Raw genomic sequence first — 13,799 nt, 5'->3', positions numbered from 1 at the left:
GGGGGGCGGAGTATCAGGAATGCTTGTTCCCATTGCTACAATATCAGTTGCTTACACTATCAGTTACTTGTGCAGTAACATAGTACAGAAGTACAGAAGTAGTGCTAAAGCACTGCTAAAGCTACATTTATATTAATAGCTTCTGTCTGGTGCCCTCTTGAAATAGGAACAGAATTTTAAGACAAGATATTTTCATAACTAAAAGTTGTCTGCTCTATCACCTATTGCCTGTGAATCTATCTGCATTGGTATGTTAGAGGAAAGCCTGTTTGTTACTTCTGCTTACTCAGTATTACTTGATATCACCAGCCTAATGAAAATGACAATCCCTACCTTGAGGCATTTACAGATCCAGTGTGCTAGGGTGTTTCTGTTCAAGGGATTAAATACAGTAGCAACTGCAAAAAAATGTAAATACTTTCTTGTCAGTATTAATTCCTAGCAGTAGCAATTGATGTTGGAATACATGTGGTAGCTTCATAACTGACAGCTATGGATGCAAAATAAAATCCATCACTTCTCTAATAGGTGCCAAATCAGCTTGGATAATTCAGAAATACTCAAAATAGAAGAAGAAATAGCTGATATAAGAAATAATGTTAATCTATGTAGAGAAATAATTTTATGTCTTGCAAAGTGAGTAAATTGTAATTAATATATTAAATAACTTCTTGACTTGTAAACTACATAAATCTGACAAGACAGTCACTGAAAGGAAGTAGATTTAGGACTTCATATTTAAGCCACTGGCAGAAGAACACTGTAAAGAGCATTTCTCTTGTCAGCTGTCATTTTTGTGCAGATAGGTCATGCAGATCTTTTGTCTCAGTGACATATCACCCAGATCTGTTCAACTGACAAAGACGAACCCATTTTATTCAACCTGAGCAGGAAAATCAAGCAGGACCCTTTCTGACTCTAGTGTTAACATTCAGTAAGAATTACCCCTGTTGACAGGTCTATTCCTGAAAGAATTACCAAAAGAATTGATGTTGCTTTGATATCATGTGCAACTAAATGTCTGTTTCCTTGGCTTACCACAAAACATGCTATATTTTACAGATCAAAGAAGCTTTTGAACAGAGTGTGAGTCTTTCAGCTACTGGTTACTTTAGGTAAAGTATTTTTGTTCTTTTAAAATGCATGGGTTATAAAAAATATATACCAGGACTATTTATGAAAATACCAATTCAGTAGATAGAACATGCTGTCCAATTGTTCTTCTTAATGGTTCAGCTTATATTCTGGTAAGTCCTTATATCAGGTAAGTCCTGATTTGTGAAGGGTTTGGAATATAAAATTCAAGTGATAATTTATGTCTGGCCCCTTGAGGACTCTCTAGAAAGCATCAAGAGAATATTTCATCCCATATTTGGTCCATGATTCTTCCATTACCAAACCAGGAAGCATTGAGGAAGTGACTGCTGCACGTAACAGCAAGTGTGCAAATTGGGATATAGTTTATTTACTGAAGCTATTTTGCTATAAACTATAATTTTTTATTGTACTACACCTTATTTACATTTTTCTCCCTAAAACATGATCACACTGAGTTGGGGGGGGGGGAGGGGGTCAGCACCAGAACGTGCATTTGGAATTGGCAACCAGATGCACCTGCTATTTTAGATTTCACTTGAAATAGGGTCAGACTTTCATGTGCTCTTCTGCTTTGTTGTGATACAAACATTCATTAGTCATTGTGGACTTATTCTTCCATCAGAGGTTACAATGAAAACATGGATTGGGAGAAAGGGGAAGGACAGCCATTCACATACTTTCTTTATGGAGCTGCTTGTTCAGAGGTTGAAATTAACTGTTTAACAGGAGATCACAAGGTACTAACTGAGTATTATTTAAGTTTGGAAATAACATGAATGATGTTCCTCTAAACTTGTTTGCGTCACTGGATGATCCAACAACCATTCAGGTTTTGCATGAATAAGTCACCTTTTTTCATATGTTAATATATATATATCAATAATATGAATGCAAATGAGAAGTGGAGCAGAATGACAGCTATGCAATGTCAACTGGTGTCTGGCACATCCGTATTAATGTTAGACAGGTTCACCTTTTGGGTTGTAGCAGACACCTGATGATCTCTGCCTGTTCTCTCCTTGTTAGTAAGCAAACAAATTACAGCAGAATGAAATATTCTATTTCTAGGCTCTTTACCATCCAGACAGGTAGATGTCATAGCATGCTGACCATACATCCACTATGTGTACTTATTTCCTTGTGAAATGTGAAAAATCTGAAAAGGCTAGCTGAGACTAAAATTCCATTAAAACTGAGACAATCCCATTCTGCTTGTAATGGGATATTAGAAATTACTCTGAAATTGTGTGTGTGGAGGGGCACATATTTAAGTTCATATTATTCCACTGAGTAGTAACTGTAACCCATATTGTGTTCTAATGCCTCTACACTGTCCATCTCTCTCAGTAATATGACATCAAATTTTATTGACAGAACCTCCGAACAGACATTGTTATGGACATCGGGCGCAGCATAAATCCAGCTGTGGATATAGGACAGGTATGTGCCAAGAATTTCTTGCTGTCTTATTTCTATTTACTGATAGTCTTATTTGAAGTGAATATTACCTCATTAATCATAGATGATGCTACGAGATCCTTTTGTTGTAGTTAGTTCTCATTTGAGCCAATGTCAGAGCTCCTGTAGATGTCAATACAGCCTGAGTTTTATCTATGATCTCCGATGTCAGCCTGTACTACTTCCTCTGTTCATATATGCCCACTATCTGCTGGACTTCTTTTTCTTATCTGCAGTCCTGTGATGGTTTCGCTCGGGTGGGTGACTGAGCTCCACCACAACTGCTCTCCCACTCCCCCTCCTCAAAGAGGAACAGGGAGAAAATACGATGAAAGGGGCTCAAGGGTTGAGATAAGGACGAGGAGATCGCGCAGTAATTATTGTGATGGGCAAAACAGACTCAGCATAGGGAGATAGTAAGATTTATTGCCTATTACGAACGAGCTAGAGAAGTGAGAAACAAAGGAAAGAAACCAAAAACACCTTCCCCCCCCATCCACCCTCTTCCACCTCCTCCCCCCGAGCGGCACGGGGGAATGGGGGCTATGGTCAGTCTATAGAAATTCTTCTCTGCCGCTCCTTCTCGGTCACTCTCGTCCCCTGTGCTGTGGGGTCCCACCCACGGGATGCAGTCCTTGCTGAACTGATCTGGCGTGGGCTTCCCATAGGCAGCAGCTCTTCAAGAACTGCTCCAGATATGGGTCTGTACCACGGGGTCCATCCCTCGGGAGCAAACTGCTCCAACCTGGGTCCCCCACAGGCAGCAGCTCCTGCCAGGTCACCTGCTCCTGCATGGTCTCCTTTCCACGGGCTGCAGGTCTGGCCTGGAATCTGCTCTGGCAGGGGTCTTCCACAGGCCGCAGTCTCCGTCGGTGCAGGTCCACCTGCTCCACCGTGGTCTCCTCCACGGGCTGCAGCGTGGAACCCTGCTCCACCGTGGTACTCCATGGGCTGCAGGGGGACAGCCTGCTTCACCATGGTCCTCACCGCAGGCCGCAGGGGACTTCTGCTCCGGCACCTGGAGCACCTCTCCCCCTCCTTCTTCACTGACCTTGGTGCCTGCAAGGCTGTTCCTCACTCCTCTCACTCTCCCAGCTGCTGTGTGGCGCAGTGTGTTTTTTTTTCCTGTCTTAAATATGTTCTCACAGAGGCACAAACAACATCACTTATTGGCTCAGTTCTGGTTGGCAGTGGGGCCCTTACCAAACATGGGGCAGCTTCTAGATCCCTCTCACAGAAGCCACCCCTATGGCCCCCTGCTACCAAAACCTTACCACATAAACCCACTACAAGTCCCCAAATTCTCATGTTGTTTGATCAGCCTTCCTACCTGATAGCAGGGAAACACCTTTTTTCATTGCAGACTGGTCCACAGACTTCATCAGTTCAACGTGGATGCACTAGTCTGTCTGATATGAAAGAGGCACGTGAAAGCTTTTCCCATCATGGTAGCCGCAAAATGTTGAAGAATCCCCGTAGGCAAGAAGGAAAGAAATGTCTTCTAAGAGCTAGTGATACAAATCATTTCTTGGCAAAGTTTTACACGTTTTTATCAAACACGAGTATGTAAATGCTGTGTCTTTTCTTATTTAAAGATTGAAGGTGCCTTTGTTCAAGGAATTGGACTTTATACAATGGAAGAATTGAAGTACTCTCCAGAAGGAGTTCTCTATACTCGGGGTCCAGATCAGTATAAGATCCCTGCTGTCTGTGATATTCCAGAACAGTTTAGAGTTTCCCTGCTGTCATCTTCCCAAAATCCTTATGCCATCTATGCATCCAAGGTAAGCAAACCATCACAGTGCTTGATTCTTAGATTCCAGGACAATCAGAAAAATTACTCAGCTATAAAACATATATACACTTTCTTTAGCATTTCAAACAGATCCCCGTGCAATTGTTTTATTTTTTGACTTCAAGGAAGCTAGTGTGAAAAGACATAATGCCGGACATTGCTGCATATTTTTTATGTCTTGCAAGTAGTAATTTTAGTATTTTATTAACAGGGCATACACAGAAACTGCAAGATGAATTTAAAACCATACTTTTAAAAATGTGGTGATAAACTGAAGGGATAATAGAATAGAATAAAAATGACTAAGGAGTTGATAGGGAAAACATGACAATGAGACTGTGCATCTTACATCTGGTAAGCAATAAGAAATAGGAGTGTATATGTATTTGTCTGAGATTGGCTCAGGTGTCCAGCTGGTATAATCATTACTTCAATTTACAGCAGCAAATATTCTGGTCAGTTGCACGTAAGTAGTAATGATAAATCAAGATGAAGCTAATTTTGCAAAAATTCAGATGTTTTAGGTATTAGGTATGCTTTTAGAATTCATTAAAATAAAGCAGCATGACATTAAGGTGGCATATTTTAAGGTGGAAGTTAAAGAACAAATAGGTTCTTTAGAATTATTTAAAGGTGTCTTTACATAATCAGATTTTTTAAAACTTGTCTGGGTTACTTAGTTACATATTTGATTCTAGAGAGCTGATTCTAATATCCATCTTCAAACAGCTTTTATCCTTTTCTGTGATATACGTCCTATAATGATCTGTGGAATTCACTGTAAGAAAGTGTTATTCTGTCTTCATGCATGCAGCATGTTTGGGGAAGACATTTGGTTCTCAGATTTTAGCAGGGAGATAGATTCCATTGTAATATTCCAATCTCATTCAGTTTAAAATATTCAATACCATAGCACAGAGAGGACTCTGAAAGGGTGGATTTGACCTACTTTTGAGATAAGGTACAAATGCAAATCTCATGTCTATAACGAGAGGATATCAAGTCCACTGAGGTCAGTGTTTGTCTGCAGGGAATTAGCATGAGTTCAGAATGTTTTTTAGTTGTACCTGTACTTGGGTTCAGATTGTTTTAATTTTATCTGTCAGTTACCCTAAATTTCAGCATATCAAGGAGCCAAAAAGATTCTGAAATGAATAGCCAGTATTTGAAATCAACTTCTTTAGATTCCTGGAAGCATCTAGCAGCAGCAGACTTGGTGTGAATGAAGCCTGCTTCCGCTAAATTTAAGAAAAACTAAAGAATGAAACAGTTTCTGAGTCACTGACTTCTAAGCTTTTTAACTGATATTGATATGCCATGTATTCCTCTCATTTGCTCTTTTTTTTTTTTTTTTTTCCAGGGGATAGGCGAGGCAGGACTTTTCTTGGGATGCTCTGTGTTCTTTGCTTTGAGGGATGCAGTAACTAGTGTGAGGAATGAAAGAGGACTGAAAGAGACCTTCACACTGAACAGCCCTCTTACTGCTGAACAATTACGAGCTGCCTGCACAGATGACTTTACTAAGATGTTAATAGGAAGGTGAGGGCATCTGTTTAAGTATCTCTGGGTAAATAGGAGCTTTTGGCACCCCTGAATGGTGAAGTGCCTAATGATGTCTCCAACTGGTTATACTTTGTATACAGCAGCATTGTACTGCTCCTTCCTTTGAAGACTCTTTGAAATTGAAATATCTGGTCTCGCAGGTCTCACTCACCCAAGCTATCCAGTGAATGCCTTTCAAGCACTGTACTGGAATTTCCCTGATTTTATATAATCTTCCCCCCCCCCCCCCCCCCAACGAAAAAAAAAAAAAAAAAAACTTTATAATTTTACAGCCCCTTCTCTCTCTAAAGCCTCCTCCTTTCTTCCATATGGTGAATCCCATAGAGGTTTAAATAACTCCTATTATCAACATACAATGAATGCTAGATCAGTCTCCAAGCAGCTTCAGTCTTTTTCAAGGTATTTTCTCCATCTGCTTTGCGCTCTGGCACTGTTACCTCATTTTAGTACTCCTTGCTATGTCCAGTACCCTTTGCAAGTAAAAATAATTACCTCAGAACTAACAAAAGAATACAAAAGAAAAACAAACGAGGTGATATATTTTTTATATATTGTTGATACTTCAGATTCCATGTTTTCTGGAACTGTCCACTGTACCCATGTTCCCATTGCTATTGCTATTCTTTTTCTGTGTATGTTTATATTTAGTCTATAAAATTTGTGAAGCAAGGTCATTGCCAGAGTATATATCCATACTGTGCCCTGAACCTCTGTGGCTCTGGCAAGGAAATTCCTGAGCTCTCACATACAGATTACTCCCATAGTATTCCATAGTATTTCCATGGTTGTGGTGGGTGTCACTGACACCAAATCAGTAGGTCCGTGGACTTGCTGTCATCACAAGAGCTTGCAGGAAGTGAGGCCTATCAATGAAGAAGCCAAGCTTCTCCATCCATGTTTCACCCTGACTCCAGTTATCATTTACATTTCTTCCAGATGTCTTTTGCAGAATACCTTTCTGGGCAATTTAAAGATACCTGATAAGTACAATATTGGGAGCTTTGCAGTCAAATAATATTAACACACAATTATTTTTCTTGTTTATTCTCATAGATGACAAACGATGAATCTGCTTCTTCCATATCTCTGTGAATGACAAACCAACGAGTGCACAAGAACTGAATGGAATGTGAAGTACTGATTTACTGCCCCAATTTCATGCTAATTAACACACAGATAAATAGATTTTCTCATCTTCAGAATAGAAACAGATGCAAAAAAAAATGCACATTATATTTTCTATCCTTATCTTCATTCTCTGTCCAGTATATTCATTACACTGCTTCACTTCAGTTACAGTGAATAATTATTAGAAATATATTTTCTGCATTTGAAGCATATGTATTCCACAAGAAGGATCTGCTCAATGGTTCTGTTGCACAGCAGCCCCAGAAAGATCAGCTGACTTGCTGCAAGGGAAGAAAGTTAGGATGAACTATAAAAGGTATGTTAGAAACCTTGCTACCACTTACTACATTTAACTACTTTCATATGATAAGTGACTTTTGAAAAGCTTCCGCTGATTTTCTGATTGGGATTTAAGTCGATCCCTTTTTGATAATAAGTGATGATCTGATCTGTAGTAAAGTCACTATGGATTATTTTGGTACAGACATCTTTGTGTTAAAAAAAAAAAAAAAAAAGAAAAAGAAAACGACTTACGATTTCCTTTTGCTATGCCCAGCAAATTGCTGTGCCTGACCTATGTATGTAGGAGGTTAATTTTATCCCCAAAGTTGGAAGAGTTGCTTAGATATACTTTCCAATGGAATCTTTCTTTTTCTCATGGAGCAAGCCAAAAGCCTCTGAATTTAACAAGAAAACTCACAAGGAGTTCAGTGTGCTTTGAATAGGAGCCTTGATGAACTTGTCTCTGAAAAGGATGTCTCTGAAAAGTGCTCAGGACTATATTGAGCAATGAGAGTTTAGTTAAGAGCTTTTCTCCCACTCTTGAGCACTCCTGTGATAAAGGCAAAAAAGTATATATTAATGATGTAAAGCTGATCCACAAATATTAGTCATCTGATGCTGCATAAGGTGCAGTGGGATTAGACCACACCCAAATAGTAGTAGTAGCTGGTGACAGGAAAATATAAAGCAGCACTGTTTAAAATGATAACAGAAAACCTGGTGTTAATAAATTTGATGTATGTATTTATTTGTAATTTGAGATCAAGAAATTACACAGAATATATCAAAGTTAATATACTATGAAATCTCCAGTCATAGTATTCAGAATCCACAAAATTGAACTCAATGAGAACTTCAGCCTTTCTTCTTCTTGAAAGACAAAGCTGTAATTTGAGTTCTGAATGCATACAAATACACAAAGGTCTGTGGTATTTGGATTTGGGACTTTGGTCTAGGATCCATACTTGCACAGAGAAAAATCTTAAGTCCATTTACAGAGATTACATTAAGTAGTACCTGAAAATTGTAGTAGGTTCTTTGACAGAAGTAGAACAGGGAAGATAGTTTGTTCAACATATGATTTCAGTGAACCTCTGCAGCAGCTCTTCCTTTCTGAGTGTGGCGATTGCTCTTCTAGTTTTACTCACAAGTCAGATTGCTTTAGAGCCATGAAGACTGCCATTTGTAATGAAAATAAATGGTTCTAATTGATTTGACACGTCAGCCTGCAGTCTCCTATTTCACTGTTCCTCAATTTACTGCAGACTATTTTCTCTTTGTACCTTCAGTGCCTTCTGTGAGTTCATACTGTATCTGTGAAAGAAACTGTGTTAGTAGGGCAAACTTGTTTTGTGTTAGCTATTAAGGTATTAAATCTTTATTGTTGTAATTTGTTTGTGTCTCTATAACCTCTGGGTGAAATTCAGCTTCCTCAACTAAAATGTCTAGAACAGCAGAGACATGGTTATGACAAGCCCGTTATGGCAGGTCATCTGAAATGGCACTAGACATGCAGTTTAGGCAGCTGAATCCCCATTGTTTTTTACTTCTTTTTCTTCACTTTCTTTGTATTGCTTTGGCTTTGATATGTTGTAAGAAAGGCAATAAAATTAAGTCTGTATGCTGCTGCCATAATTAGTCTTTTTTATTTGAAAGCTTTTGTTGCATGGACTTGTAAATGTGACAGTTCACAACCCCATATGTCAATAAGCCTCAAACTATGGGTAAATCCTGGGATATGCTGAAGCAAGGAGCTTATGGATTCATTGAACTGGGGAAAGTGCATTGTCTATGACTTTCCTATGTACCTCTATACCTCAGTATAAAGTATTGGTAAGTTTCAGGCAAGTCAAACATTGTTCAAACTGTGGCGCAACCCTTACAGGCAATGATGTCTCCACAGCTGCTGTGCTGAGCTGTTTGCATTCCTGGGATTTGTCATGTTCTGGATGTGCACTTCACTTTCTGTAGTACAGATCATATGTCTGCTTGTCAGCATTCCTCCCTGTCTCTTTACAAGTGACACTGTTGTCTGGTTGTCTCAAACCAGACGAGTTAACTAGTGAAAGTTATCCATGTACCAAACATGTTTTGTTTGTTTTGAAACTGAAAGATATTAAACTATCTCATGGCTTTTAGATGTTTGAAAAACTGCATGGAAGCAAGAAATATCAGCAATTAAGCATCCTGGTAGATGTCACTATGGTTATGTGGGATATTATGCAAGAAATCTTGGAATATACAAGTGTTAAGGAATTGTGGTTGGTTCGGTTGTTGTTGTATTTTTAGTACTGTTGAAAATGTGCAGACTCAAGGAGCTACTAATCAGAAGGGTTAGGTCTTCAAAGGTACTAGTACGTTGGATGGCTATTGACTCAATGTACACTGTACAGAAACAGTGAATCTGGAAATGGTGTGGAGGAACCCTTTCTTGTTTTCTTGGTGGGGAAAAAAAAAGTATTTCTATACATTCCCATTCACAGCATTCTCTGTGTCTGGAGAAGCTTAAACACCTAATGTAAATACTAAGTTCTGTTTTGGAGGTCTGGTGCTCTGAAAATTATATATTGGACTACTGAAGTCCAATATTGGGTCTGGTTCTCTCTCTTCATAGGCCTTTAAACCTGCGTATTGTACCTACAACACATGCAAAATACTACAGTAGTGCTGCAGTTGGCAAAACTCATGTTTTTTTGCCTGCAGGACCTAGTGACTGATTTTGCTTCAGTGTTTGCATTGTTCTAAGTCTCAAACACATGTTAAGAGGCTAAAAAAGAAGCAGCATAGCTCTGCTGAGAATAATTTTCTTCTAATGGGAAATGATAAAAGATGATGAACTGTCTTGCAAGTCTAAACTGTTTCTATATGATAGAGACACATTTGCTGTAAAATACAAAAAAGGTAAATGAAGCTTTACAGATATACATTAAAAGAAAAAAAAAAAAAAAGACTTGGGTCATGCAAGTAAATCCTTTAAAAAAATAAAGGCTAGATGTAATAAAGCATTTTGAGATGGATAAAGTGAGAATCATGGCTCCACAGCTTAGCATTTGACATACCACAGAAGAGTTAATGTTGCATGTCCTGGGTTCTAGATTCAGGCATTCCTACACTTTCTACATTCATCAATATCAATTACTGGATAATATTAAAAGATGCCTGGTAGTTGTAATTCAAATGCAGAAGACCCCCCTCACTAGTAAGTACTTTATCATGTAGGTTGCAGAGTTGGAATTAAAGGGACTCATATTCTTTCCAAATTATTTCAGCTCACAAAGAGGAGTTAATGTAGGGAATAGAAGTAGAAAGTTTGGTACATTAGCATCTTAAAATTCATTCACTGCTGAGAAATTGCATACCTTACACTGGCTCCTCCCCATCTACGTAATTTGATGCACAGTCTGAAAATAAATTCTGTGGGAGAAAAAGCAAACTTAGTTGACCCAAGTCAGTCATGTGACCTAAGTTAGGGGCATATAGCATTTGATTAATTTCTCACGTTGTGTAAAACTTTATTTTTCAGACTTTCATGCAACAGCATGGCTTGTCCTGAATGGCAATCAGATGACCTTGTCTTTTTTGTGAATGGCAAGGCAAGTTTTTAAATGCTTTTTGGATCATCATTGTTTTAATGTTTACTCTTTATATTCAGTACTGGAAAGTTGTTATTCCGGAGCAACAGTTCATTCATAGGTAAACATTTTGTGTCTTTGGTCTTCCTTATGGCATCCTACCTTCTGCCAAAAGAACCTGTGGGCTATTCCTAAGTTTACTCTATCTTTAATGTGAATTGGGATATCGGATTGTTTTATGGTTTCAATTCAAGATGAAGAGTTTTTAAATTGCTGTTAAGCATTAAGTTATCTGAGAGAAATTTCAAAATCTTAACTCTGCAACTGTTAATATTGGCTTACATTGTCTCAGTTTTTCTAGGCACTACTAAGAATTAGAAAGTTTAATCATCGCATCAATGATTTTATACAACCCTTCATTTCACAGATTTTTTAGAATTTCATCTAATTACTGTTTACTAAAACCTTACAGTAACGTACTCCTAAAATTGATGTAGCTGAAGTAAATGCCACCACTTTATGCTGTTTGTTATGCTTGTTTATGCTGTTTGTTAATAACTTCAGAAATTTAGCAAAATAAAATAAATGGTTGCTTTTTTTCTGCTCTTGGTGCCAAAATCTCACATTTAATTTTTAATTTTTTGTCACCTTTTCTGATTTTCCTGTTCAAGAGAAAGATAGTTCCTATTGATGTGCGGAAAGCAAACTCCACAATCAGTAAGATTGTAAAGTAGGTATATTTATTCAGCGCTGGGCAGCACGGGGGGTAGTCCCACCAAAGTTGTGTGTGCCCCAACACAGCACTTGCTTTGGTTATATGTGGTGAAAAGTTACATATGTATGAAGTTTCTTGAGACGCCTATGCATACGCATGACCTATCCCTGTTTAGCCTTAAAATTAGTTCCAGGGAGTCATTTTCATAGATTCCTCCTATCCACGCTTGCACAGTTTTCTGGTAGTGGTCGCCAGGAGTTGTGGGGATGAAGATTAGTGAGTCTTCCTCTTCACTGTTAATTGACCTCTCATCTCAGCGCAGACTCGTAAGCTTCTCAGCTTCTGCTTAAACTGCAGATTTGGTTTCGGTTGGTTCTTGAAATGTGTTTCCTGTTTTCTATCAGGAACTGTTTTTCATGAGGAATCCTTGAATTTCCTGCCTCAGTTTCTTTGCACAATAGGTAGCTGAAGATATAGTACATGTCCCTTACCTGTCTTATTTACTAAAATTCTTTCAGCCGCTTCTCACTATTAACAAACTTATCACCTAAAATATATTAAAGCTGAAATGAAGGAATTGGACTTCCTTGCAAAACAAACAAAACAAAACAAAGTTGCTATGTATTTTTCCCTTGTTTGGTCAATATTTCTATATTCTGAAAAATAAAATTAGCTAAATTATGCTATTATGTATTTTCTATATCACTATCATACAATATTTGTTATGTAATTGACAGAAAAATGTGATCCTAAATAGCCAATGTTTTAAAACCCCTTCACCTTAGGTGAAAATGCTTCGAAGCTCAGAACTTTTACTTTTGAAATGCTGGTTGTTCCCTCTTCTGGTTAAGCTGAAATTTTACTGTAGCACTCTTAGTAATCTCTGAATGCCACAAAACAATGTTATTTCACCCCGCAATTCCAAATAAATTCCTGGACTAATTCATATATGTTTTACCCTGGTAAGTTGGAGCATGCTGCTTGTATAGCAAAATTGTTGCAAGAAGCCTGAGGTGCAGGCTCTCTTCATTCTGCAGTGTTGGGTTCTAAAAATAAGCTTACATACTTGCTGGAGACATCATTTACTTAGGCCCCAGTCCTTCAAAGAGTTCTGAAACAAGCAAGCAATTAGTAAATATAAAAGGATGATTAGGTAGCTAGGCAGTAGGATGAATCATTACCTAGGTATTAAGAATAGAATAGATTAGTTACTCAATATTATCTGTTAGTCAAGGAAGAAGTAGTCTGAGTCTGTAAGATATACTATCAGGAGGTGAAGGTGAAGAGGTGAAGAGGTGAAGAATAGGTGAAAACTAAGTAACAAAAAGTTGCCAGACATCCCGTCTCAAATTAGCTCAGACTGATAAGGACTTTGCAAACTTACAAAATCACTACATTCTAGATAAAGGGTGAAAAGTATACTATGAGGAAGACATACTGCCTTCCTCCCAAAGACCACTGCCCATGTCCTTAAGACCCCTGCCCACAATTCTTGGAAGAATCTGTGCAAGTGCAAAGGACTGATAAGCTAATTAGCATAAGAAGCGTGAGTAGGCGGGTTTAGGTAATGAATATGTATAGCCGTTAATCGAATATTCATTGTTCTGCTGTATAAATATGAGATAGTTTGTCACTTTGGGGATGCACGTTAGGTGGAAGGACCTCCCGTGCATCCAGCGCTGTCAATAAAGAATATTTCGTCACTAAGAAGAAATTTTGACTTCGTTCTTTAAATCAGTTCTGCATAAGCTTATTTTCTTACTATCTTCTTATCTTTGTTTTCCATCAGCTAGGAATCTTCAAGTTGCTAACTGATGTCAGGGCTCTATTGACTTAAGTGACAGTTATTCTAGATTAAGAAACTGCTATGCAGATTGCAAAATTAAGCGGGTATTTTTAGGTTTGTATTTGAGAGCCTTCCATGCTGGAAGCAAAGCAACATTAAGGATTAAGTGGAGAAGGAGAGTAGTGAACAATACTTTACAAATTGCAGCTTTTTTATTAGTTTGCATTGTCAAACATTCAGTGGAATAATTAGCATCTCTTTAATGCTCAAGATTCAAGTATGATTAGTCATGTGTTGGTCACTAGTGGGAACACATAAGAGGATAAAATTTGCACTGAGTCTAGGGGCAACTAGAAATGTGATGAAATCAAATGGGAAACATGATAAGCAAAATGGATCCAG

General features: G+C 38.2%; 1 protein-coding gene across 6 annotated transcripts in view; it reads left to right on the top strand.

The window, feature by feature from the left end:
• The window catches only part of AOX1 (aldehyde oxidase 1), a 46,168-nt gene extending 37,209 nt beyond the window's left edge, over positions 1-8,959 (top strand). For 5 of the 6 annotated variants that reach the window (XM_035332394.1, XM_035332390.1, XM_035332393.1 and 2 more), the window contains 6 exons: positions 1,063-1,115; positions 1,721-1,835; positions 2,473-2,538; positions 4,152-4,340; positions 5,712-5,879; positions 6,968-8,959. In XM_035332394.1, coding sequence (XP_035188285.1) covers positions 1,063-1,115; positions 1,721-1,835; positions 2,473-2,538; positions 4,152-4,340; positions 5,712-5,879; positions 6,968-7,006 — 630 coding nt within the window. In that variant the 3' untranslated portion in view covers positions 7,007-8,959. Of the gene's footprint in view, positions 1-1,062; positions 1,116-1,720; positions 1,836-2,472; positions 2,539-4,151; positions 4,341-5,711; positions 5,891-6,967 lie in introns of all 6 variants that reach the window. The other variant, XM_035332391.1, reaches the window with a different exon arrangement.
• The last annotated feature ends 4,840 nt before the right edge of the window (positions 8,960-13,799 follow it).

Source organism: Oxyura jamaicensis, chromosome 7 (genome assembly GCF_011077185.1).
Source record: "Oxyura jamaicensis isolate SHBP4307 breed ruddy duck chromosome 7, BPBGC_Ojam_1.0, whole genome shotgun sequence".
Lineage (NCBI taxonomy): Eukaryota > Metazoa > Chordata > Aves > Anseriformes > Anatidae > Oxyura > Oxyura jamaicensis.
The sequence above is the reverse complement of the archived record's forward strand: the minus strand, read 5'-3'. Positions and strand labels throughout refer to the sequence as shown.